At 41.3% G+C, this 26,688-nt stretch overlaps 1 protein-coding gene across 2 annotated transcripts; it reads right to left on the minus strand.

The window, feature by feature from the left end:
* Positions 1 to 1,655: 1,655 nt before the first annotated feature.
* On the minus strand, positions 1,656 to 5,937 carry ARMCX1 (armadillo repeat containing X-linked 1). Of its 2 annotated transcripts, XM_054572258.1 has the most exons (4): positions 5,832 to 5,937; positions 4,821 to 4,960; positions 3,989 to 4,101; positions 1,656 to 3,755 (listed from the first exon to the last, which is right to left on the minus strand). In XM_054572258.1, the coding sequence occupies exon 4, from the start codon at positions 3,618 to 3,620 to the stop codon at positions 2,250 to 2,252; it is 1,371 nt and encodes a 456-aa protein (XP_054428233.1). In that variant the 5' UTR covers positions 3,621 to 3,755; positions 3,989 to 4,101; positions 4,821 to 4,960; positions 5,832 to 5,937; the 3' UTR covers positions 1,656 to 2,249. The 2 variants fall into 2 exon arrangements, with proteins under 2 accessions (XP_054428233.1, XP_054428232.1); XM_054572257.1 differs by lacking the exon at positions 5,832 to 5,937 and having other exon boundaries at positions 4,821 to 5,006.
* Positions 5,938 to 26,688: the final 20,751 nt, after the last annotated feature.

Genomic DNA, 26,688 nt, shown 5'->3' on the forward strand with positions numbered 1-26,688 from the left:
GCCTGCTCTACCTTGTAAAGTGGGTGAGATTCTCAAATGTATTTTCCTGCACTTCTAGAAAGTTTTGCCAAAGTCTTTCTTCAAGTCAATGGGAGAGTAGGCAGGTAAAGTAAGTGTTACAACTCCTGGTTTTTATTGTTCCTACTTATTATTGTTTGTGTCTCAAAAGATATTGCATCTTTTCCCTTTCAGATCACAGGATACATTTTTACCGGTGGAATTATTGGATCAAAGAGCATGTACATCTTGAGGCTTCTGAATCATGTGTCCAAATGGACCTTGTACCAGTATGCTCCCACCAGCACACTTTGAGAGTGCCCTCCCTCCACACCCTCACTGCGCTCTGGGTGGAGAGAGAGGTGGACCTTCTCCAGTATGGATGCCAACATTTCTCTCGATGGTTCCATAAAAGCCCTGCCTCAACCAACCTTATACAAGAAATCTGATAGAAGCACTAAAATTTATTCTTTCTTCTATTATGTTTTCTTTTTCTTTTTTTTATCCTCAACTGTGAAGACATTTTTTCATTGCTTGGGTTACAGGACGATGCTCCAACCAACTGAGCCATGCCAGCCAGGGCGCTATTATATTTTCCAATTTCAAAATAGTAACTCACGTGCCCCTGCCAGCGTGGCTCAGTTGGTTGGGTGTTGTCCCACAGAGTGGAAGGTCACCGGTTCAATTCAGTCAGGGCACATGCCTGTGTTGCAGGTTCCCTCCCCTGTCAGGGTGCATGCCAGAGGCAACAGATCAGCTTTTCCCTCACATTGTTTCTCTCCCTCTCATTCTCCCTCCCTTTCCCTCTCTCTAAATAAATAAATATTTTTAAAAATAGTAGCACGTATTTACTTACATACATAACACAGTTGGCAAAGAAAGAGGACACTTTCCTATCAAATGCCCCCAGGACTCTAAAGTAAAACTGTCCCTCAATGCATGCCCCCAGAATAGGTCTCAGCACTTCTTTGTTCAAAGGGTCTCTCACTTCCTTCTTCCCCTTGCCATTATCATGACCAGCAGTGACATTTCACACCTTTATCATCTTGTACTCAGACTTATGGTGGTAACATCCTAACTGGCATTCTGATCTTCAGTGGCCACTCCTGTCCCCTTCCCAACTCAGAATCATCCTGCACAGAAATCAGCCACATCCTTTTCCTCTCATCCTGTCATTCCCATGGTCACAAAAGGCTTTGTTGCCTCCCACGGTCGGATAGAGTAATGTGCAGACACCTCAGTTTAGTAATCAGGGACCCCTTCCATGAATGGGACTCACCTCAATTGCTGGACTATATTTCTCATCACTTCCTTTCCCACGCTTTGCATTCAGGCAGGCCAGCCTCCTTTCTGGAACAGGATTCCCACCTCCATGCCTTTCCTCCCCCCTCTCCTCCTTCCTCCAGTGCCCTTCTGCCCTGTTTTTATCCTATCCTTCAAGCCCAACTTACATAGGTGTCCCCTCCTCTGTAAAATTTTCTCTCAGCAGTATTGACCACAGAAGTTTCTGCTAGCTCTAAGCACTAATAGGAAGCAGCTGTCCATGATCAGTGTCTCCTGATTTTGATAATATCTTTCTGTTTCCATACATCCTGCCTTCCCAAATAATCATAAACTGAAGAACATGATAAATTTCTTTTTTTTTTTTTTGTTGGTTAGAACACACAAGTTTATTGATGAAACACAAGTCTAAGATTAACAAATGTGAACCAATACAAAAGTATGGGTTATTTATATTTAATTTGCTGTCAGTTTAGGTAAAGAGTAAAAATATCTCAATCTAGGTAGAAAGATGGAGTCAACAAGTGCTTTCTTTGTACAAACTTTAGTATTCATTTGGCATCCTCTAAAAACAGGGGTGTGCAACCGCGGCTGGAGAGCTGTATGTGGCCCAAGATGACTATGATTGCAGCCCAACACAAAATTGTAAATTTACTTAAAACCTTTTCTTTGCTTATCATTTCTCACCTGTGTTTGTGTATTTAATGTGTGGCCCCAGGCAACTCTTCTTCCAGTTTGGTGCAGAGATGCCAAAAGGTTGGAAACCCCTGCAAGTCTAAATGGTGCAGCCTAAAACCAACCATCACTACCAGCATCACTGTTGATCTGTGATAATCATTATTACAAAATAGAAGCTGAAAGTATCTTTTTTGCCATATAAGCACAGTGAAAAACAAAGAATTTACCAAGTACATTGTTTCCATGTGCAACATTAAAAAATTATCTTGATATTGTTTGGGGCAGACCCCCAATCAAAGTTTGGTCAATACTTTTAGAACTTTTACTTTCACCACCAGATCATTGTGATTTGCTAATGCTTTGATTTTCTTAACACATACCCCAGATTCTTTGAATAAGAAAAAAAGTGAACTTCTGCTGAACTCTTTCCTAGATGATGCTAGCCCTTCGTTTTTTATGTTGTCATTTATATTCTCAAATAAGGTTAGGATATTAAGAAGAATCTCTCTGTCCCATTCTTTATTAAAGAGGGAAATCAATTCTGATGGAACTTTACAACTGACCAGCTCTCTTGTCATGGCTGGATTTTCAGTAAAATTTATAATAAGTTTCATAATCTGAATCTTGGTGAAGTAATTTCCCAAGAATAACAAAGCAAAAAAGTCTGGAAAAGAATAGGAAAGCAAATGTTGGTAATGATTAGTTACAGTCATGTTGGTTAACAGTCTTAGTCCAGCCATCTGCACAGCTGAGTCCAAGCGACAAATCATGGTGTCATCACACACTTGACTGATATACATCTTAATCTTGCCCTGATTTTCAGCATTCACACTCAAGTTATTAAGGGCATTGTAAGCTTTTTCCCTAATAATGGGATCTTTTGTTTTTATCAGTTTTGCAATAATTGGGAGACCACCCAATTCACGAATGGCATTTTGGTTAAATGAATATGCTGCATTGTTACCAAGAGTGACCAAGGCTACTTCTTGAATAAAAGGGTCATTTGTTCTTTCCAGGATATTAAGAACCTTTTGAAGGTCTGAAGCACCTAGAATATCATCAATTTTATAGGGAAAGTTGAACTTGCCCCTGCGAACAGGCCATGCTGTAGCTGGAGTCCTGGTGCTCTTAGCTCGCGCCCTTCCCTTGCACTTTCCACTTGCCCTGCTCCCAGCCCTAGCACCATTCCTAGTGGGGTGACAGCCTCCACCCCTGCCTCCTGGGCAAGGTAAACTTGGTGCAAGTATCCTGGTCCCAGAGATGGTACCCAACCTGGTCCCTTTACCTGTCTTTGATCTTGCCTGTTCCTTCAGGGTATTGAAAAGTGCTTTGGCCTTGGCCTCTAAGCCACTGCCTGTCTGGGTCCCTGCGTGGGCTCCCAGTTTTGCATCTGGACTACTTTTGAGTTCCACACCCACTTCAGCCTTGGCCTTTAAGTCTCCCTGAAGTCTAGCTCCAGCCCCCACCAAAGTATTAGCTCCTTTCCCACTCTCTACCCCAGTCTCTGTAATATCACTAGATTCCTCATCTTCATCATCATTGTTGTAGTCCCAGATTTTCTCACTGTCATCTCTTCCCCAGGTCAGTCTATATACACAGTAGCAAGCACCAGCCCCAATCACTACGCCAGCCACCACACAGCCAGCTTCCCGAGTACGACCCATACTGAGGCAAATGTCTGAGCCAAATTCTTAACCAGGGCAGAAAGGGCTTGCTGTGGCTCAGAGTACTCCCAAGTCCAGGGTGGAGTCTTTAGCTATAGCTGGCCAGCTGTGCTGCAGCTGGAGATACAGCAGCACCTAGGAAAGAAGGAAAAATTTGAGGCTTCGATCTCTTTGTTTTGTGTCTTTTCATGCAAACAGACTAAACTACAGGCCAACAAAGGGATGGGGGCTCTGGGCTAGATCACAGATTCCTTTCCTCCATTGGTTAGGTAATTTTGAAAAATTTCCCCACCTCCAGATTCACCAATGTCATGTTCAACTTCCTCACCTCAGTTTGTTCAATTTAAGGTATCTAATCAGTTTCCTACCTTCTCTGCCCCTCCAGATGTCCTGGGGGCATTGGCACCCCCACACATATGCACACAGGTCCAGTTTCTCTCTTTTCTTTCTTGCCTGAAAGTGCAGTGTTCTTTATGCAAACCTGCATACAAAAGGGAAGGGGAGAGGATTGCTGAGAGCTCAGGGGACAGATGATCTCACTCGTGACTGGACACAGGTCCCTCCCCTGAATCCCTTGGCCCTCTTCCTCATAGACCAGTATTTCCCACCTAAATTGCACTCCTCTTCTCACAGTGCTGCAGCTTTGAAATTTATCAGCTCCCTCCCCCACCTCCTTCCCTGTAACAAAATCGATAGTGATGGAGTGAGACTGCCTAGAAGCCAGGCGGGTAAAATGCAAAAATGCCTGGAATTTCACGCTTGCTTCTGCCACCTCCACTGCCTCAGAGTTACCAGGACATTCCTCCTCGACCCATTATACCAACTCCCACTGCTCCGGAGGAATTCCCTTCACCCCTCATCCCGGTTTCTACCTCCACCAAACCTAAAGATTGACAACTCTGGGACTGAGTGAGTGATGGACAGACTGATACAAAGGACTGTACCCCAAAGAGTAATTTGAAGAAAGGTTCCCTCCCTACCCACACTCCAAGACTCTCGTGACACCATCCCTTTCTTAGCCACTTCTTTCCCTGTCTTATATTAGCAGAGAACTTTTCTTTTGCAAGCTCTGAAATGGTGTAGAGAGAAGGGAAGGAGGGAGATGCAGAAGAGATCCATGGGCCCTCTCGAGTTTGCAATCTCCACCATTTTCCACTGCAGGGTGCCCCAAACAGTGTCAGCACCCTCATTCTGACCTACTTGTTTATGGACAATGTTCCTCTTCTTCCTGCTCTCGGGTCTGATAGGACTTCAGGCGCAAGGTCCACAGACAGACTGGCGACTCGGCAGAGACGGGTGGGTGGGCTGACAAAACAGCACTTCAGAGTCCCAACACCGACCTTTCCGAATTCAAGTTTCCGGGAGTTAAACGGATTTTACCTTTTGTTTTCTCATCCTACCCCCACTTCTCAGGATCCCGCGGACATCAGCCCTTGTCCTGCATTGCGTCCACCCACGCCCTCCATCCTCAGTTCACGGCCATTTTCCCAGCAAAAACCACACCCCTTTGAAAGAACTGGAACGAAGAGAGGCGGGGGGAAGGGAGAGAAGTATGGAAAATGGGCGGAGAGAAAGGATCTCTTCTATTCCCCTTCCTGAAGCATTCCCACCCCCTTCCCATCCTCCGCCCTTAACAAACATTTTTTTCTGATAGGCTCTGTCACATCCTTTTTCCTACATAAAATAGCAGGAAAATAGGTGGAGAGAGAGAGCCATTAATGGGCCCAAGTTAGGGCAAAGACCTCAGTCATTTCCGCCCTTCTCGTGGGCCGCAAGGCAACCCACCCTTTAACACCGATATGCAGGGATTCCGGGCAGATTCTTTCTTCCTTTGCTCCGAGTGGTACAGCGCACTACTGAAAGACTTGCAGAACAACAGATGGTCAGACAGACCCAAAGCCCCAAGATTCTCGGTTGGCAGATGACCCAGGACCTAGGACCCAGGACACACGACACGAATCTTAATGGAATGCCCTACCGCATTCAATACCCTGGGTGCCAAAGTTTCTCCCCTCCTGATCTGAGGTCTCTCCTGTAATGCAACCCCCAACATCCATCATTTTCATTCTTCGAAGGGCAGAGGATAATGCAAGGGTACAGAGAAAGCAGACCTTGTCCTTTTTCATTTGCACCCTCCTCAACCCGCACAGCAGGGATCTCCCAGGCAGCGCCAATCCACACAGATCTGCTGGGATCTGGGCAATTACTTACCTCTGCCTGATTCCCAGGCCACAGGCTCGCCCTCGTTTGGGGCAATAGACAGATGATAACCAAAGCAAAAGAAGACTAACGTTAGAAGGACGTCTGCACATGTCAGCGTTTGCCCACGTGAGGGCTACGTCACCAGTGCGCTCAAGACCTCAATTACCACTCCTGCCAGCAGTGAGGCTGGACCTGGCCCACCCCTTTTCTTCCCTGGCTACATCAGGTCCCGCCACTCATTTTCTTCTGTCAGTCACAGAAACCAGGGATATCTTCTTCTGATTGGAATCTGCCTTTCTTAACAGGGACAGACTGCATCTGCTCCAATTTCATTGGTCTTTTCTCCCCCTTTGGAGAATATTTTTTTCCCCTTATTCTTGTCCAACAGCCAGCAGTGAAGGTCCAGCAAGAAAGATCTCAAAAAACGATATAGGTAGCGGAGTCTTTTACTTCCTTAAACTTTTCTGTTCATTTTTTTTAATCAGGGATACATTACTTTTAAATCTTTTTAAAAAAGATTATATTTATTTTTATTTTTTTAGACAGAGGGGAAGAGAGGGAGAGAGGGAGAGAGACATCAATGCGTGGTTGCCTCTTGTGTGCCCCCTACTGGGGACCTGGCCCACAACCCAGGCATGTGCCCTAGACCAGGAATCAAACCAGTGACCCTTTGGTTCACAGGCCGGCGCTCTATCAGCCACACTAGCCAGGGCTAAGTAAAGAAAAATCTTAAAAATAAATAAATAAAAGCATTATCCTTAAAAAAAAAAAAAAGTAGTTTCGTTTTAAGTTTTTGAGGAAATTCCGTACTATTCTTCACAGTGGCTGCACCAGTCTGCATTCCCACCAACAGTGCACTAAGGTTCCTTTTTCTCCAGACTCACAAGTACTTCTTGTTTGTTCATTTGCTAATGATGGCCATTCTGACAGGTGTGAGGTGATATCTCATTGTGGTTTCAATTTGCAACTCTGATGGCTAGTGATGTTGAGCATCTTTTCATATGCCTATGGGACATCTATATGTCCTCTTTAGAGAAGTGTCTATTCAGGTCCTTCATTTGTTTATCTGGTGTATTATATTTATTGATTTGCAAATATTGTACCATCCTTGCATCCCTGGGATGAATCCCACTTGATCGTGGTGGATGATCTTTTTAATGTATTGTTGGATGCTGCTTGCTAATATTCTGTTAGGATTTTAGCATCTGTGTTCATCAGAGATACTGGCCTGCACTTTTTTTTCTGTGTATGTCCCTACTTGGTTTTGGAAATAGGATAATACTGGCTTTATAAAAAGAGTTTTGGAGTCTTCCCTTTTCCTGAATTTTTTGGAATAGTTTGAGAAGGATAGGAGTTAATTATTTAAATATTTCATAAAATTTGCCTTTGAAGCCATTCGGTCCAGGGCTCTTGTGTGCTTGGAGTTTTTGATTACTGCTTCAATTTCCCTGGTTGTTATAAGTCTATTCAGGCATATGCTTCTTCTTGATTCAGTTTCGGAAGACTGTATGTTTCTAGAAATTTATCTATTATGCCCAAGTTGTCCAATTTTTTTCTCATATAATTGTTCATAGTGATTTCTTAAAATCCTTTGTATTTCTGTGATATAAGTTGTAAATTCTCTTTCATTTATGTTTTTAATAATTTGAGTCTCTTTTTTTCTTGATGAGTCTGTTTAAAGGTTTGTCACTTTTTTTCCATCTTTTCAAAGAACCGGCTCCTGATTGCATAGATCCTTTGAATATTATTATAGTATCTATGTCATTTAATTCTGCTCTGATCTTGATGATTTCCTTCCTTCTACTCACTCTGGACTTTGTTTGTGTTTCTGCCTCTAGTTATTGTAGACATAGGATTAGGTTGTTTATTTGCAATTTTTCTATCCTTTTTGGTAGACCTGTATTACTATGAACTTCCCTCTCAGAACTGCCTTCATTGCATCTCATAGGTTTGGGGTTGTGTATTCATTTTCATTTATTTCTATATACTTTTTGAATACTTCCTTGATCTCATTGTTAACCCATATATTATTTTTTAAAAAAATTATTGTTGTTCAAGTAACCCTCCAACCAACCCTCCTCCCCTGTCATCTGCACTTCCCACCTTCGACCCTACCCCCTTTTGGCTTTGTCTATGTGTCTTTTATACATGTTCCTTGATTACCCTTTGTCTTTTTCAACCTGTTATCCCCTATGCCTTATCCTCTGGTAACTGTCAGCTTGTTTCTTATTTCAATGTCTCTGGTGATATTTTGCTTCCTTCTTTATACTGTGGATTAGGTTCCACTTATAGGTGAAATCATGTATCTGTCTGTCACAGCCGGGCTTATTTAACTTAGCATAATGCTCTCCAGATCCATCCATGCTGTCACAAAGGGTAGGAGCTCCTTTCTTTCTCCTGTATAGTATTCCATTGTGTAAAAGTACCATAATTTTTTGATCCACTCAATTTATGGATGGGCACTTAGGTTGCTTCCAACACTTGGCTATTGAAAATTTTGCTATGAACATTGTGGTGTACAGGATCTTTTGAATTGATGTTTCAGAATAATTAGGGTATATTCCCAGCAGTGGACTAGCCAGGTCAAAAGGCAGTTCTATTTTTAGTTTCTTGAGGAAATCCCATACTGTTATCTACAGCGGCTGCACCAGTCTGCATTCCAACCAACAGTATACTAGGGTTCCCTTGTCTCTCCACAACCTCACCAGCATTTGTTGTTTGTTTATCTGTTTATGATGGCCATTCTGACTGGTGTGAAGTAGTATCTCATTGTGGCTTTAACTTACATTTCTCTGATGGCTATTGATGATGAACATCCTTTCATATGTCTCTGGGCCCTAGTTATGTCCTCCTTGGAGAAGTGTCTGTTCAGGTCCTTTGACCATTTTTTAATTGGATTGTTTGTCTTCCTGGAGTGGAGCCCTGTGTGTTCTTTAAATATTTTGGAGATCAAACCCTTGTCTGAGGAATCATTGGCAAATATATTTTCCCATACGTTGGTTCCCTTTGCATCCCTGGGATGAATCCCACTTGATCATGATGGATGATCTTTTTAATGTATTGCTGGATGAATTTTGCTAATATTCTGGTGAGGATTTCAGTGTCTATGTTTATCAATGATATTGGCATGTAGTTTTCTTTCTTTGTCATGTCCTTATCTGGTTTTGGGATTAGGATGATGCTGGCCTCATAAAAAGATTCTGGGAGTCTTTCCCCTTCTTGGATGTTTTGGAATAGTCTCAGAAGGACAGGGGTTAACTCTTCCTCAAATGTTTTGTAAAATTCTCCTGTGAAACTGTCCAGTCCAGGGCTTTTGTGTGTGGGGAGTTTTTTGATTACTGTTTCAATTTCACCAGATGTTATCCATTTGTTGAGACTTTGTACTGCTTTTTCATTCAGTGTTGGAAGGTTATATTTTTCTAGAAATGTATCCATTTCATCGAGATTTTCAAATTTCTTGGCATACAATTGTTCCTAGTAATTTCTAACAATCCTTTATATTTCTATGGAATCAGTTGTAATTTCTTTTATTTCTGATATTATTTATTTGGGTCCTCTCCTTTTTTCTTGATGAGTCTGCTTAAAGGCTTGTTGATTTTGTTTATCTTTTTGAAGAATCAGTTCCTGGATTTGTTGATCCTTTGAATTTTCCTTTAGTCTCCATGTCATTCAGTTTTGCTCTGATCTTGATTATTTCCTTCCTTCTATTCACTCTGGGCTTACTTTGTTGTTGTTTCTCCAGCTCTTAAAGATGTAAGTTTAGGTCATTTAATTGAAATGTTTCTATCTTTTTTAGATAAGCCTGTATTGCTATGAACTTCCTTCTCATAGGTTTTGGACAATGTTGTGTTCATTTTCATTTGTTTCTGGAAACTTTTTGATTTCTTCTTTCATCTCATTATTAACCCATTCATTGTTTAATAGCATTCTATTCAGACTCCATGAGTTTGAATATTTTTGAGTTTTACCCTTGAGGATGGTTCCTAGTTTCAAGCCCATGTGGTCAGAGAAAATGCTTCTTATGATTTCAATTTTCTTGAATTTGTTAAAGATTGTTTTGTATCCTATCATGTGCCTATCTTTGAAAATATTCCATATATACAAGGACTCATGGACAAAACCAAAGGGGAAGAGCTGAGGGAGGGAGAGTGGGAGGGAGCAAGGGAAAGTGGTGGGGGTAGGCAGAGACAAATGTATTTGAAAAAATAAATTAAAAAATATATAATTTTTAAAAAAGAAAGAAAATGTTCCATATACATTTGAAAAGAATGTGTATTTTTGTTCTTTGGGATGAAAATTTCTGTATATCTTAGTTACGCCCACTTGATCTAATTTGTCGTTCTATTCCACATTATCCTTGTTGATATTTTGTTTGGAAGATCTATCCATTATTAATAGTGGGGTGTTAAAATCCCCTACTATCAGTGTGTTCCTGTCTATATCTTTCTTGAAATCCTCCAAGATTTTCCTTATATATGTGTGCTCCTATGTTGGGTGCATTTAGGTTTACAATGTTTATGTCTTCTTGATGGATTCTTCCTTTGAATATTATTAAAGTGTCCTTCTGGATCTCTTTATATGGCCTTTTGTGAAATCTATTCTGTCTGATATAAGGATTTCTACCTCTGCTTTTTTTCCCTGTCAATTTGATTGGAATTTTTTTTCCCCATCTCTTTACTTTCAGTATGTGTAGGTCCTTTGTCCTGAGCTTGGTGTCTTGTAGGCAGCATATGCATGGGTCATGATTTCTTATCCATTCAGCTACCCTATGTCTTTTCATTGAACCATTTGATCCATTTACATTTAAAGTTATTATTGATGGGTAGTTATTCATTTTTTTCCCTTTGTATCTGTGTTCCTCTTTTTTTCACTCTTTTTCTTTATCTTCCTGAAGCAGTCTCTTTAGCATATCTTGCAATGCTGGTTTGGTGGAGGTATATTCTTTTAACCTTCTTTTGTCTGGGAAACTCCTTATTTCACCCTCCATTTTAATTGAGAGCCTGGCTGGGTAGCGGAGTTGGTTGCAGGCCTTTGTTATCCATTACTTGGAATATTTCTTGCCATTCCCCTCTGGCTTGTAGTGCTTTTTTGAGAATTCAGCTACTAGTTGTAATGGGGCTCCCTTATATGTTACTACTGGTTTCTCCTTTGCTGCTTTTAAGAATCTCTCTTTGTCTCTAATATTTGCCATTTTAATTATGATGTGTCTTGGATTGGGCATCATTGGGTTCCTCTTGAATGGGACCCTCTGTGCTTCCTGGACTTGTGTGACTTTTTCTTTCCTCCAATTAGAGAAGTTTTCCATCATTGCTTTTCCAAACAGGTTCTCTATCCCTTCCTCCTCTTCTCCTCCTTCTGGTATCTCTATTATATGGATATTATCATGTTTCAGTTTGTCCTGCATTGTCCTAAACACTTCTTTATTCTTCTTGTGTTTGTTGTTTTGTTTTGTTTTGTTGTTTTTTTTTTTCATTTTCTGGCTCTTTCTGGGAGATTTTTTCTACCTTATCCTCCAGCTAGTTTTTTCGATCCTCTGCTTCATCTAGCCTGTTTTTAACTCCTTCTACTGTGTTCTTCAAATCAGAAATTGCATTCTTCATTTACTCTTGCCTCTTGTTGATAGTGTCTATGTCCTTTTTCATGTTGATACAGTATGCAGTAATATAAGTTCCTCATATTTCCCTGTAGTTTTGGTTTTATGTTGTTCTCTCTGAGCTCACTGAGCTCTTTGAGATTCCTTAGAACCATTGTTTTGAACTCAATATGTGATAGTTTACTTGCCTCTGTTTCATTTACTTCTTTCTGGTGATTCTTCCTTTCCCTTTGACTGAGGGTTTTTCTTTGTCTTCCCATTATTTGTGAGGCTCCTCTCTGTTGCTTCTGCCTCTTAAATTGATCTGTCTTGATTTCCTGGCTTTGTGGTGTGAACTTTTATGGTAGGAGACCTGTGAGGTTCACTGGTGCAGTCTCCTTGATCTCCTCAACTAGCTCCTCTTTGGATGCCTTTTTGCTGTTTCTGTTTGCTTTCTAGAAGTAATTGAGTTTTGACTGGTCATTCTTTGGTGAGTCCTACCCTCCACCTGGTTGACTGAGGGTCACTCTGCCCAACACATCTTACGTGTTTTTGTGCAGATGCTACCAGAACAAAACCACAAAGCCCAGGAAACAGACCCACAACCGCAAAAATATCTCCCCCTTGCAATTCCACTATCAACAGAAAATGAACCAGTATTAATAAAGCTATAAAGAGATTAAGATTATTATAAGAAAGGAGAGAAAGAAACTGTTAGTAAAAAATCAAAAGACTTAATAGTCACAAACTTGATGGACCCAAAATGAACGTTGAAAAGGTATGTAGTAAAGAAAATATCACCAATCATGGAGAAGACCACAGTGGATTTTGTCTCTGTAGTCTGCAGTATTTACCCCATTTTTTTTCTTGACCTCCCTCTGCTTATGTCATATGTTGACCCCATCTGACCTTAGGTAGTCTGTTCAAGACTTCCAGGAATCTACTGTCTGTGGCTATCTCCTTCAGTTGTTAACCTAGTCACTCTGTACTCAGCAGTCATGCTTAGGCACTACAGGGCAGCACAGTCTCTCCTGGGGGCAAGACTATTGTATCCTCTCAAGCTTCTGCTGCTCAGGGGAGTGGTCTCTGCCTGAGCAAGATGCCTGCTGCCATATGGGGGAGGAGTCAGCACCTGGATCCCACCGCTTATTCCCTCAGTTCTCTCCTCAAAGCCTCCTTCCCCAGTCTCTCCTCAGGCATCTCTAGCCCACTTTGCCCCCACCTTTGCCAGAGACCAGGGTAAGTGGCTGCAAATAATGATTTAAGAGCTGGCCCTTTAAATGGCTCTTTGCGTCTCCAGCTGCCTGTCTGGCAGGGAGCAATCTTGCTGCTTCTCACAGCTTGCCGTTATCTGTGTACTTTTTGGGCTCTGGTTCTGTTGGCTGGAGAACCCTGTTTATGGTTTAGACCCCACTCTTCTCAGGGGGATCCAACTGGCTGTTTAAATATTCCTTTGGCACTGCTCCCTGTGGGCATCCAGGGCATCTTCTCAAGTCTCTACCATATTCCTTACCAGTTAGGTTATGCTAGAGCTGATTCTTCTATCTCTCTGAGGTTATAAGGCTTCTCTTTTGCTATTGTTCAGTTGTTTGTTCCAGGTGATTTCTCTACAATTTAGTTGTAATTCCAGATTGGTCCTGGGAGGAGGTCAGCATGAATTCCATTCACTTCTCTGCTATATTGCCTCCCTCCCACAATTATGTTTATCTTTTCAAAGAACCAGCTCCTGCATTTGCTGATCCTTTGAATTGTCATTTCAATCTGTATGTCGTTTATTTTTGCTCTGATCTTTGTTACTTCCTTCCTTCTACTTGGTCTGGTCTTAATTTGTTGTTGTTCCTCCAGTTCTTGTAGATGTAGTGTTATGTTGTTTATTTAAAATATTTCTATCTTTTTTAGGTAAGCCTGTATTACTGTGAACTTCCCTCTCAAAACTGCCTTTGCTGTGTCCCATACATAAGTTTTGGACAGTTGTGTGTGTTCATTTTCATTTGTTTCCAGAAATATTTTGATTTCCTCCTTGATCTCATTTTTAACCCATTAATTGTTTAATAGCATGCTATTCAATCTCCATGAGTTCGAATGTTTTCGAGTTTTTTCATTGAGGTTGGTTTCTAGTTTGAAGCCCTTGTGGTCCAAGAAAATGCTTGTTATGATTTCGATTTTCTTCGATTTGTTGAGGCATGTTTTGTGTTGTATCATGTGGTCTATCTTTAAAAATATTCCATGTGCATTTGAAAAGAATGTGTATTTCCATTCTTTGGGATGAAAATTTTTGTATATGTCAGTTAAGCCCATTTGATCTAGGACATTGTTCATTGTCACAGTATCCTTGTTGTTTTTTGTATGGAAGATCTATTTATTTTTGACAGTGGGTGTTAAAATCCTCTACTATCAGAGTGTGTTGCTGTCTATATCTTTCTTGAAGTCTTCCAAGACTTTCCTTATATATTTTGATGCCCCTATGTTGGGTGCATATATATTTACAATGTTTATGTCTTCTTGATGGATTCTTCCCTTGAGTATTATGTAGTGTCCTTCAGGATCTCTTTCATGGCTTTTGTTTTGAAGTTTATTCAGTCTGATTTGCTTGTAATATTTTTTTCCATCCCTTTATTTTCAGTCCGTTTAGGTCTTTTGTTCTGAGGTGGGTGTTTTGTAGACAGCATATGTGTAGGTCATGTTTTCTTATCCATTCACCTACCCTGTGTCTTTTGATTGGACCATTTAATTCATTAACATTTAAGGTTATTTTCATAAGTACCTATTCATTTTTCCCCATTTGTACCTGTGTTCCTCTCTCTCACTTTTTTCTTCCTCTTATAGCAGTCCCTTTTGCATATTTTGCAGGGCTGGTTGGTGGTGTGTCCTTTCTGGCTTCTTTTGTCTGGGAAATTCCTTATGTCGCCTCCCATTTTAATTGAGAGTCTTGCTAGTTAGAGGAGTTGGTTGTAGGCCTCTGCTTTTCATTACTTGAAATATTTCTTGCCATTCTGTTCTGGCTTGTAGTGTTTCTGTTGAGAAATCAGCTGCTAGCTGTATCGGGGCTTCCTTGTATGTTACTTCTTGTTTCTCGCTTACTGCTTTTAGGATTCTCTCCTTGTCTTTAAAATTCGGCATTTTATTTATGATGTGTTTAGGAGTCGGCCTCTTTGGGTTCCTCTTGATTGGGACCCTCTGTGCTTCCTTAACTTTCATGGTATTTTCCATGTTCAGAAAGATTTCTGCCATTATTTTTTGAAACAGGTTTTCTACCCCTTGTTCCTTTTCTTCTCCTTCTGATATTCTTATGATTTGAATGTTGTTGCATTTTCCTTAAGGGATCTTAATATTTTTTAATCTTTTTTCATGCAGCTGCTCTACCTGGGTGTTTCTACTTTATAGTCCAGCTCACTGATTCAATCCTCTGTTTCACCCAGCCTGCTTGTAATTCCTTCTTGTGTATTTTTTTCATTTTATTTTATTTTACTTTATTTTTCTATTTTAATATCTTGTCAGTTTTTGTTTTTTAATTTATAAATCATGTTTATTCTATTACAGTTGTCTCAATTTTCCCCCTTTACCCAGCTCCACCCATCCCACCCCCACCTCCCACTCCTACAGTTAGTTCCCACTCTGTTGTCCATGTCCATGGGTCATTCATACATGTTCTTTGTCTAGTCCCTTCCACTTCTTTCCACGACTGTCCTCTTTCCCCATCCCCTCTGGTCACTTTCAGTCTGCTCCATGTTTCCGTGCCTGGGGTTTATTTTTTTCATTAGTTTATTTTTCTGAATAGAGTCCACTTATAGGTGAGATCATATGGTAATTGTCTTTCATCAACTGGCTTATTTCGCTTAGCTCAATATTCTCCAGTTCCATCCATGTTTGTCGCAAAAGGTAGGAGTTCCATCTCTCTCTCTTTCTTTCTTTCTTAAATGCATATTGATTTTATTTATGTTTTAAATGTGAAAGTTTATTATAAAGTATTAAAAAATTAAAATTATTTTAACATCTCAACAATTAAACTAACATGATACCAGCACAGAAATAATCAAGTAGATCAATGAAATATAATGAACATTTTAGAGACAAACATACATATCTGATTAATATATGTATGATTAAGTTGATATTTCAAATAATGCATAAAATAAGCCTTATTCAACAAATAAGGTACATGGACCAGTACTACTTGAAATAAAACGAATATAGATCCCTATTTTGCACATTGTACAAGAAATATTCAGGTGAGTTAAAAATCAATATGTAGAATCTAAGGAGTTTTAGAAGAAAATAGAACTAATATTTTTCATGACATGAAGTAAAATATTCAAACTTAATATTGTCAATATTAAGTAAATATTGACAATATGACTATATTAAACATTTAAATATATAGTAATATACACATTTAAAAAGTAAAGGACAAGGAATAGAATAGAAAAGTATTTGCAACACATCTAAAACATGGTTAATAGGTTTATTTTAGGAAAAAAGTTTTACAAACCTTTAATCAATAAATGGATAAAGACTACTAAAAAGTGATTTAAAGCTTTTTTTTAAAAATAATAATATTTTGTATATTGGCAAGAAATATACAAAATCAGATTTAGTTTCAACAAATAGTTAAGGAACAATTAAAATAACATCATTGTCACAATCAGATTAATCAGTATTAAAAATATTGGTAAGATCAAGTATTGGCCGCTCTGAAAGGAACTGAGTATTCATAGAAATTTTTCTTCATCTTAAAGCAGACCCTTTAGCATATTTTCCAGTGCTGGTTTGGTGGAGGTGTATTCTTTTAGCCTTCTTTTGTCTGGGAAACTCATTATGTCACCTTCCATTTGAATTGAGAGCCTTGCTAAGTAGAGCAGTCTTGGTTGCAGGCCTTTGCTTTTCAATACTTGGAATATTTCTTGCCATTCCCTTCTGGCTTGTAGCATTTCTGTTGGGAAGTGAGATGCTAGCCTTATTGGGGCTCCCATATATGTTACTACCTCTTTCTCTCTTGCTGCCTTTAAGATTCTGTTTGTCTTTGATATTTGCCATTTTAATGATGATGTGCCTTCAAGTGGGCCTCATTGGGTTCCTCTTGAATGGGACCCTCTGTGCTTCTTGCATTTGTGTTTTCAAACAATGGTACTTTTCCAGTCAAAGTAACTTTTACTAAAAATGATTGTTTTTAAGTTTCCCTGTACTACGCTGTGCTATTTTTTGTAATAACCTTTGGTGTAATCACGCCATGTATCAGTTCCTTGTTTTATCCCTATAAAAATAAAGTTTCTGAGCTTAAAGGCTGCCTGTCCAGACTCACAAGTCTGGCTGCCCTCCTGCACCTCACCCTACTGCCTCCCTCTGTTTCTTCGCTGAGCCGTCTCTCTTTCGGGGACCCTGAGACCCATTGAGGCTGGACCCTGGCACGGACCTTTGCTTTTCAATGACTTGGAATATTTCTTGCCATTCTCTTCTTGTAGTGTTTCTGTTGAGAAGTAAGATGTTAGCCATATTGGGGCTCCCTTATATGTTACTGCCTCTTTCTCCCTTGCTGCCTTTAGGATTCTCTGTTTGTCTTTGATATTTGCCATCTCAATGATGATGTGTCTTGGAGTGGGCCTCATTGGGTTGCTCTTGAATGGGACCCTCTGTGCTTCTTGCACTTGTGTGACATTTCCTCTCCTCCAGTGAGGGAAGTTCTCCATCATTACTTTTTCAAACAGGTTCTCTATCCCTTCCTGATCCTATTCTCCTTCTGGTATCCCTATTATGCAGGTATTATTACGTTTCAGGTTGTCCTGCATTTCCCTGAATGGCTCTTCATTCTTTTTGAGTCTTTTTTCATTTTCTTGCTCTTTCTGGGAGCTTTTTTCTACCTTGTCCTCCAACTTGCTGATTCGGTCCTCAACTTCATCTAGCCTGCTTTTGATTCCTTCTACTGTGTTCTTCAATTGAGAAACTGTATTCTTCATTTCCTCTTGTCTCTTACAGATAGTTTTTATGTCCTTTTTCATGCTGATATAGTTTGCAGTAAGTTCCTCATAGTTTCCCTGTAGTTTTTGGTAATTCTCTCTGAGCTCACTGAGCTCATTGAGCTTCTGTAGAACCGTTGCTTGGAACTCAATATCTGATAGTTTACTTGCCTCTATTTCATTTAGTTCTCTTTCTGGAGATTCCTCCTTTCCCTTTGAGTGGGGCATATTTCTTTGTCTTCCCATTATTTGTGAGACTCTTCTCTTTTGCTTCTGCTTCTTAAGTTGATCCGTCTTGATTTCCTGACTTTGTGATGTGAACTTGTATGGTAGGAGACTGCTGTTTTTACTTTCTGGATCTGCCTCTGATGATATCAGATGTTGACCCTGTCTGACCTTAGGCAATCTGTTTGAGACTTCCACTAACCTAATGTTTGTGGCTGTCTCCTTCAGCTGTTACTCAATTCACTCTGCACTCAGCAGAGCACCTTAGATAGCTCATGGCGGGGCAGAGTCCCTTCTGTGGGTAGGGTTCCTGGGTCCTCTCACACTGCTGTGTATGCGGGAGGAGTCCTCACTGGGATCTTGTTAGGTACTCTCTCCGTTCTCTCCCCAAAGCCTCTCTCCTCAAGTATCACCAGACCTGTCTGTGCTCCCTTTAGCCAGGGATCTACTATCTGTGGCTGCCACTCTGCACTCAGCAGGCAGCTTAGACAGCACAGGGCAGGGTAAAATTTCACCTTAGGGTGGGGCTATTGGGTCCTTTGATGCTGGTGCCACTGATGGGGTGTGGTCTCTGCCTGAGCAAAATGGCTGCTGCTGCCCGGGGGATGAGTCAGCACCGAGATCCTTCCAGCTACTCTCTCAGTTCTCTCCCCAAAGCCTCCTTCCCCAGTCTCTCCTCAGGCATCTCTAGCCCACTCTGCCCCTGTCTTTGTCTGAGACCACGGTAAGTAGCTGCAAATGAAAATTTATGTGTTGGTCCTTTAAATAGTTCTTTGTGTCTCCAGCCACCTGCCTCTGGTAGAGAGCAACCCTTCCGCTTTTCACAGCTGGCAGGGATTTTTTGTATTTTTTGGGCTCTGGTGTTGTGGGCCGGAGATCCCCGCTTTTCTTTAGACTCTGCTCTTCTGAGGGGAATCCAACTGGCCATTTCAATATCCTTCTGGTGCTGCCACCCGTGGGTGCCCAGCCTGCCTCCTCAGGTCTGTACCGCACTCCTTACCAGTTAGATTGTGCTAAAGCCGCTTCTTCCATCTCCGAAGTTACAAGGCTCCTCTCTCGCTCTTGTTCAGTTGTTTGTTCCAGGTGATTTCTCCAGAAGTTGGTTGTAATTCCAGGTTGTTCCTGGGAGGAGGTCATTGTGAGTTCCACTCAATCCTCCGCCATTTTGATTCTCCCTTCTTGTGTATTTTTTTTATTTCAGTAATTATATCTTCATTTCTTCCTGGTTCTTGTTTAAAGTTTCTATTTCCTTTTTCAAACTGTTGTTGTTCTCATTTAGTTTCTTGTAGTTGTCTCTGAGTTCCTTGAGTATCATTATAACCATTATTTTCAATTCTGTATCTGATAGTTTGCTTGCCTCCATTTCATGTAGCTCTTTGGTAGGGAGTCTTCTATTCCTTTCAATTGTGGGTTATTTCTTTGCCCCCCCCAATTTAGGTGACTCTTTTGTTTGTTTCTGTGATCCCCGATGCTCTGCTTTGCCAGCTATCTTTGTAGGGTGAACTTCTGTGGTAGGAGTTCTGTGGGATTCAGTGGTTTGGTCTCTTTGATCTCTTTGTATGGCTGCTCTTGGTTTGCCCTTTCTTCCATTTTTTTGTGCTCTCTTGTACTTGGACTTTCTCCATTGGTGGCTGTTTTGTTGCTGTGTTATCTCCTCCAGCGGGTTTACTGGTATTTACAGCTCCCACCTTATCTTGTATGTGATCAGGGGCAAGGTGAAGACAAAATGGAGTAAGACAGTGGGAGGGTATTTTATGGGATTTAAAGTACCAACAAGCAGAGAAAAGATAGAAGATCCTTGGAGAAATACCGGAATAAGCATGATAATTCACCCAAGTAACTACTTTTTATAAAAGGTAAGAAAGACATAAGACTCTTATTAGGGACAAAAAAGAATGTGAGCTGACTCCCAAAAGCGGAGTGCCTATGCAAGGTTAAATGGTGATATATAGTGAGACTAAGGTATAGAAACCTGGTGTTGTATTGGAGAATATAAAGTTAGCCACAATAATAATAAAGCTCAGGAATATAGTGAAATGGACCAAGACCAGGGAAGGGTGCTGTGTGGTGTTTGGAAAAACAATAATATGAGAAGAAATATGTATTATGAATAAAAAGAATGAAAATTAAAAGGCCAAAAGTAGTGCATTATGGGAATATGAGTGCAGCGACAGAAGAAAAATTAAAATACTATATGAAAGGGAGAACAGGAAAACCAGTCAAACAATAAAATGAAACAAACTAAACAGAAGAGAAATTTAAAAAATAAAATATAAAAAATTTAAAATGACCAAAAAAATGGAAGTTCTGAAGAATAGCAAAGTGAAATTATTTCTCAGTTTTTGGTGTTAGCCTTCTGATCTCTCTCTGAATCTGTTTAGTGCTTTCACAGCTCCAGGTCCTATATTTTTACACTTGCAAGAAAAGAAAAAAAGAAAAAAAAAGGCTCCTGCTGGCTTTAAACCCACCAAGGGGATTCTGCTGGTCTTTCTGGATGCTGCAGGCAGAGCAGGGCTGGACTCTGTCTTTTTTCCTTTCCTGAGGATCTGTGAGCATGGGGGCTGTGACTGGGCTGCGGGATCCACTTGAGCCCAGTCTCCAGCTGACCCCTCAGAGTGTTGTGTGTGGCCCACACTGTCCATATGCACCAAGCTGGTCCCTTTAATCCGCCTTGGTGTGCAGCCCTTTGATTAGTCCTTTGAGGTGCACCGAGTGGGAACAACTCACATCCATCCTCCTTACTGTTTGCTGGCCTAGGTGCTGTGCATGGGCAATGTCCCTCCGGGGCAGTTTAGTTCCCCTATTAAATTAAATCTCTCTGGGGACTGCTACCTCTCTGGTCCCAGCTGCTGCCTTTGATCAATCCATGGGGTGCCCTTATTTGGAACAAAACGTGCCCATCCTTCTCCTTCTTCACAGTCCCAGCTGCTGTGAGAGGTCCTTGCGCAAAGCCTGAAAGCTTTTCTTTTTCTGAGTAAGTTTCCTTTGGTTGCAGGCAGCCTTTCCTTTTATTTTTATTTTTAAATCATGTTTATTCTATTACAGTTCTCTAAATTTTTCCCCCTTTGCCCTCCTCCACCTATCCCACCCCCACCCTCCACTCCCACAGTCAATTCCCACTCTGTTGTCTATGTCCATGGGTCATTCATACATGTTGTTTGTCTAGTCCCTTCTCCTTATTTCCACCATTGTCCTCCTTCCTTACAATCACCAGGCTTTTCACTCAGCCCAATTCTCTGACCAGTCCTGGTACTATCTGAATCTCAGTCAGTTGCAGCCCTTCTCTTCTTCCATTTCCTGATGTTTCCCACCTCTGCAGTTTCCCTGGGACTGTCCCAGCTGGCAACCACAGTCCAAGTCATGGAAGGCTGCCTGCTGTGTGTCTCCAACTGCATTTTTATCACACCCCACCCCTACCCAGTGACTTCCAGGAATGTGGTCTCTACTGGCACAGGGCTGTGACTTCCTTGCTCCAGGAGTGGAGGGAGCTGACAAGTTACAATTGTAGAGCTGGCTTTCCTCCAAAGCTCCTGTGGCAGCCACGTTCCCTGGCACAGGGCCCAGAGATCACCACAACTGCAAGTCTGCTGTACAGGACCCAGGGGCCTTCCCATTGGCCTACAAACCCTCCTTACTGTCAGTTTTCAAATGTCCTCTGCAACCTTTGACATCCAAACTTCAAATAAGCTGGGATTCTCTTGGTTGTTCACTCTGTTCTTTGGAAGATTGGCTAGGTGTCCCAGCTAGGTGCACAAGCAAGAGGGTTCAGCTCCCATCTACTTTGCTGCCATCTTCCACCAGCAACCCATATATTTTTAATGACCTGTTATTCAGTGTTCATGAATTTGAATGTTTTTGAGGTAATCTCCTACCATGAGGTTTATCTTTGAAAATGTTTCATGTGCTTTTGAAGAATGTTTATTTTGTTTCTTTTGGGTGAAAGGTTCTCTATATATCAATTAAGTCCATCTGACTAGAGTTCATTCATTGCCACAGCATCAGTGTGGATTATTTGTTTGGAATATCTATCCATTGTTGACAGTGGGGTGTCAAAATCCCCTACAATGAGTGTGTAGCTGTCAATATCTTAAAGTTCCCCAAAATTTTCTTATATATTTAGGTGCTCTTATGTTTGGTGCATATATGTTTACAAGAGTTATATCCATTAGTTGGACTACTCCCTTAAGTGTTATGTAGTGACCTTCTTTGGCTTTTCTTGTGGACTTTGTCTTGAAGTCTATTTTGCCTGACATAAATGTCACTACCCTAGCTTTTTTTATTTTTATGTCTGTTTGCTTGGAATATTTTTTTCCATCCCTTCACTTTCAGTCTGTGTAGATATTTTGCTCTGAGGTGGTTCTCTTTGTAGACAGCATATATGCAGATCATGTTTTCTTATTCATTCAGCTACCCTATTTTTTAAAAAAAGATTCAATTTATTTTTTTAGAAAGGGGAAGGGAGGGGGAAAGAGAGAGAGAAACATCAATGAGTGGCTACCTCTCACTCACCCCCCCCCACTAGAATCCTGGAACCCAGGCATGTGCCCTGACTGGGAATTGAACCAGAGACCCTTTGCTTCACAGGCCGGCACTCAATTCACTGAGCCACACCAGCCAGGGTGGCTTCCCTATGTTTTTTGACTGGATCACTTAATCCATTTATACTTAAGTTTATTATTGATAAGTACTTTTCATTTCTATTTGTCCCTTTGTGCCTGTCTTCCTCTCACTCACTTTTTTCTTCATCTTCTATAGCATTCCCTTTAGCATCTCTTGCAATGCTGGTTTGGTGCAGATATACACTTTTAACCTTTTCTTGTCTGGGAAGGTCCTTATTTCAACTTCCATTTGAAAAAAATATATATATATATAATTGTTCATTTATGGTTGTCCAACCTTTCCCCCCATTGCTCTCCCCTGCCCTGCTCCCCTCCCCCCTTCTCCCACAGCCAATTCACATGCCATTTTCCATGCCCATCAGTCATCTATTTATGTTCCTTGACTTGCCCCTTCCCCTTCTTTTCCCTGTTATCCCCCTCCCCCCTTCCCCTCTGATCACTGTCATTTTGTTCTTTGTTTTGATGTCTCTGATTCTATTTTGCTCATTTGTTTGTTTTGTTGATTAGGTTCCACTTCAACATGAGATCATATGGTATTTCTCTTTCTCCACCATCAGAAAGATGCAAATTAAAACCTCTTCACACCTGTCAGAATGGCTATCATTAACAAATCAACAAGCAAGTGTTGGTGAGAGTGTGAAGAAAGGGGAACACTAGTGCACTGTTGGTGGGAATGCACACTGGTGTAGCCACTGTGGAGAACAGTATGGAATTTCCTCAAAAAACTAAAAATAGGACTTCCTTTTGACCCAGTGTTCCCACTGCTGGGATTGTACCCTAAGAATCCTGAAATAGCAATTCAAAATAACCTATGCACCCCGATGTTCATAGCAGCAAAGTTTACAATAGCCAAGTACTGTAAAAGGCCTAAGTTCCCATCAGTAAATGAGTGGATCAAAAAACTGTGGTTCTTTTACACAATGGAACACTATGCAGCCCAGGGAAAGAACTTTTACCCTTAATAACAATATGGATGGAACTGAAGAGTACTATGCTAAGTGAAATAAGCCAGGCAGTGAAAGACAAATATTGTATGCTCTCACCTTTCCATTTTAAATGAATGACTTGCTGGCTAGAGTAGTCTTGGTTGCAGGCCTTTGCTTTTCATTGTTTGTAATATGTCTTGCCATTTCCTTCAGGCTCGTAGTGTTTCTGTTGAGAAGTCAGCTGCTAGGGTGCACTTTTATGTTACTTCCTGTTTCTCCCTTGCTGCCTTTAAGATTCTCTGTTTGTCTTTAAAAATTGGCACTGTAATTATGATGTGTCTTGGAGTAGGCCTCTTTGGGTTCATCTTGATTGGGACCCTTTGTATTTCCTGAACTTGCATATCTTTTCTCTTCTCCAGGTTAAGGACTTTTTCTGTCATTATTTTTTTCAAACAGGTTTTATATCCTTTGCTCCTTTTCTTCTCCTTCTGGTATCTCTATGATGTGGATATTGTTATGTTTCATGTTGTCCTGCAACTCCCTTAGACTGTCTTCATTCTTTTTGAGCCTTTTTTCTTTTAGTTGCTCTGTCTGCGTGTTTTTTTCTACTTCATCCTCCAACTCGCTGATTTGATCCTTTGTTTCAATTATCCTGTCTTAATTCCTTCTATTGCATTCTTCATTTCAGATATTGTATTCTTCATTTCTTCCTGATTCTTATTCATAGTTTCTATGTCCCTCTTTACGCTGATATAGTTCCCACTAATTTCCTTGTAGCTCATATAGAGTTTCTTGTATTTATCACTGAGCTCCTTAAATATCCCTGTAACCATTATTTTGAACTCTATATCTGATAGATTGCTTGCCTCAATTTCATTTAGTGCTCTTTTTGGGGATTCCACCTTTCCTTTTTATTCAAGGTTGTTTCTTTGTCTTCCCATTTTAGGTTACTCTTTTTTGTTTGTTTCTATATATTAGATTGATCTGCTTTTACTGCCTGTCTTCATGGTGTGGCCTTCTGTGGTAAGAGACCTGTGGGACTCAGTGGTGCAGTCTCCTTGATCTCCTGAGCTGGATGTTTTTAGGATGCCCTTTATGCCGTTTATTGGGCTCTATTGTTGTAGTTTGGTTTTGGTTCTTTGGGTCATTCTTCAGTGGGTTCTTCCCTCCAGTAGGCTGACTGAGAGTCACACTATCCACTAGGTCTTGTATGAGGTTGTACAGGTACCACCAGAACAAAACAAAACAATGCAGGAATCAAAACCCACATCCAGGGGAGAATCAAGATGGCAAAGGAGTGAGCAGAAGTCACACTGACCTCCTCCCAGGACTAACCTGGAATTACAACTAAATTGTGGAGAAATCACCTAGAACAAACAACTGAACGAGAGATAAAGGAGCCTTGTAACTTCGGAGACAGAAGAATCGGCTTTAGCTCAATCTAACCGATAAGGAGTGCGGTAGAGACTCAAGAAGGTGGGCGGGGCACCCACTCGCAGCAGCACCGGAAGGATATTGAAATGGCCAGTTGGATTCCCCTGAGAAGAGAAGGGTCTAAACCAATAACAGGGATCTCTAGTCCACGGCACCAGAGCCAAAAAAGTACATAGGAAACAACCAGCTGTGAAAAGCAGCTGGGTTGCTCTCTGCCAGAGACAGGCTGCTGGAGACCCAAAGAACTGTTTAAAGGGCCAAGTCATAAATTTTTATTTGCAGCCACTTACACTGGCCTCTGGCAAAGGCAGGGGCAGAGATTATGAGAGACACCTAAGGAGAGAATGGGGAAGGAGGCTTTGGGGAGAGAACTGAGAGAGTAGTGGGCAGGATCTCGGTGCTGACTCATCCCCCGGGCAGCAGCAGCCATCTTGCTCAGGCAGAGACCACACCCCATCAGTGGCACCAGCATCAAACCCAATAGCCCCACCCCCAAGTGGGATTCTGCCCCACCCCCAAGTGGGATTCTACCCCACCCTGTGCTGTCCAAGCTGCCTGCTGAGTACGGAGTGGCAGCCACAGATAGTAGATCCCTGGCTAAAGGGGGCACAGGGACGTCTGGCAACACTTGAGGAGAGACTGGGGGCAGAGGCTTTGGGGAGAAAATGGAGAGAGTAGCTGGCGGGATCCCAGTACTGACTCCTTCCCCATATGGCTCAGCTAGAGAGGACCCAATAACACCGCTCCCAAGAGGGACTCTGCCCCACTCTGAGCTGTCTAAGGTGCCCTGCTGAGTGCAGAGAGAATACATTAACAGCTGAAGGAGACAGCCACAAGCAGGAGGCTCCCGAACTCTTGAACAGACTACCTAAGGTCAGACAGGGTCAACATCTGACATCATCAGAGGCAGATCCAGAAAGTAAAAACAGCAGTCTCCTACCATACAAGTTCACATCACAAAGTCAGGAAATCAAGACGGATCAACTTAAGAAGCAGAAGCAAAAGAGAAGAGTCTCACAAATAATGGGAAGACAAAGAAATATGCCCCACTCAAAGGGAAAGGAGGAATCTCCAGAAAGAGAACTAAATGAAATAGAGGCAAGTAAACTATCAGATATTGAGTTCCAAGCAACGGTTCTACAGAAGCTCAATGAGCTCAGTGAGCTCAGAGAGAATTACCAAAAACTACAGGGAAACTATGAGGAACTTACTGCAAACTATATCAGCATGAAAAAGGACATAAAAACTATCTGTAAGAGACAAGAGGAAATGAAGAATACAGTTTCTCAATTGAAGAACACAGTAGAAGGAATCAAAAGCAGGCTAGATGAAGTTGAGGACCGAATCAGCAAGTTGGAGGACAAGGTAGAAAAAAGCTCCCAGAAAGAGCAAGAAAATGAAAAAAGACTCAAAAAGAATGAAGAGCCATTCAGGGAAATGCAGGACAACCTGAAACGTAATAATACCTGCATAATAGGGATACCAGAAGGAGAATAGGATCAGGAAGGGATAGAGAACCTGTTTGAAAAAGTAATGATGGAGAACTTCCCTCACTGGAGGAGAGGAAATGTCACACAAGTGCAAGAAGCACAGAGGGTCCCATTCAAGAGCAACCCAATGAGGCCCACTCCAAGACACATCATCATTGAGATGGCAAATATCAAAGACAAACAGAGAATCCTAAAGGCAGCAAGGGAGAAAGAGGCAGTAACATATAAGGGAGCCCCAATATGGCTAACATCTTACTTCTCAACAGAAACACTACAAGAAGAGAATGGCAAGAAATATTCCAAGTCATTGAAAAGCAAAGGTCCGTGCCAGGGTCCAGCCTCAATGGGTCTCAGGGTCCCCGAAAGAGAGACGGCTCAGCGAAGAAACAGAGGGAGGCAGTAGGGTGAGGTGCAGGAGGGCAGCCAGACTTGTGAGTCTGGACAGGCAGCCTTTAAGCTCAGAAACTTTATTTTTATAGGGATAAAACAAGGAACTGATACATGGCGTGATTACACCAAAGGTTATTACAAAAAATAGCACAGCGTAGTACAGGGAAACTTAAAAACAATCATTTTTAGTAAAAGTTACTTTGACTGGAAAAGTACTATTGTTTACAGGTATAATAGTACTAAGCAAAAGTTATTCTGA

This window comes from Pteronotus mesoamericanus, unplaced genomic scaffold (genome assembly GCF_021234165.1).
Source record: "Pteronotus mesoamericanus isolate MK-2021 breed Mesoamerican mustached bat unplaced genomic scaffold, CSHL_Meso_final contig_227, whole genome shotgun sequence".
In the NCBI taxonomy this organism is placed as follows: domain Eukaryota; kingdom Metazoa; phylum Chordata; class Mammalia; order Chiroptera; family Mormoopidae; genus Pteronotus; species Pteronotus mesoamericanus.

What these genes read in the sequence shown, in the direction of transcription:
- ARMCX1 (XM_054572258.1), bottom strand. Translation starts at nt 3,620, where the DNA reads ATGGGTCGTACTCGGGAAGCTGGCTGTGTGGTGGCTGGCGTAGTGATT.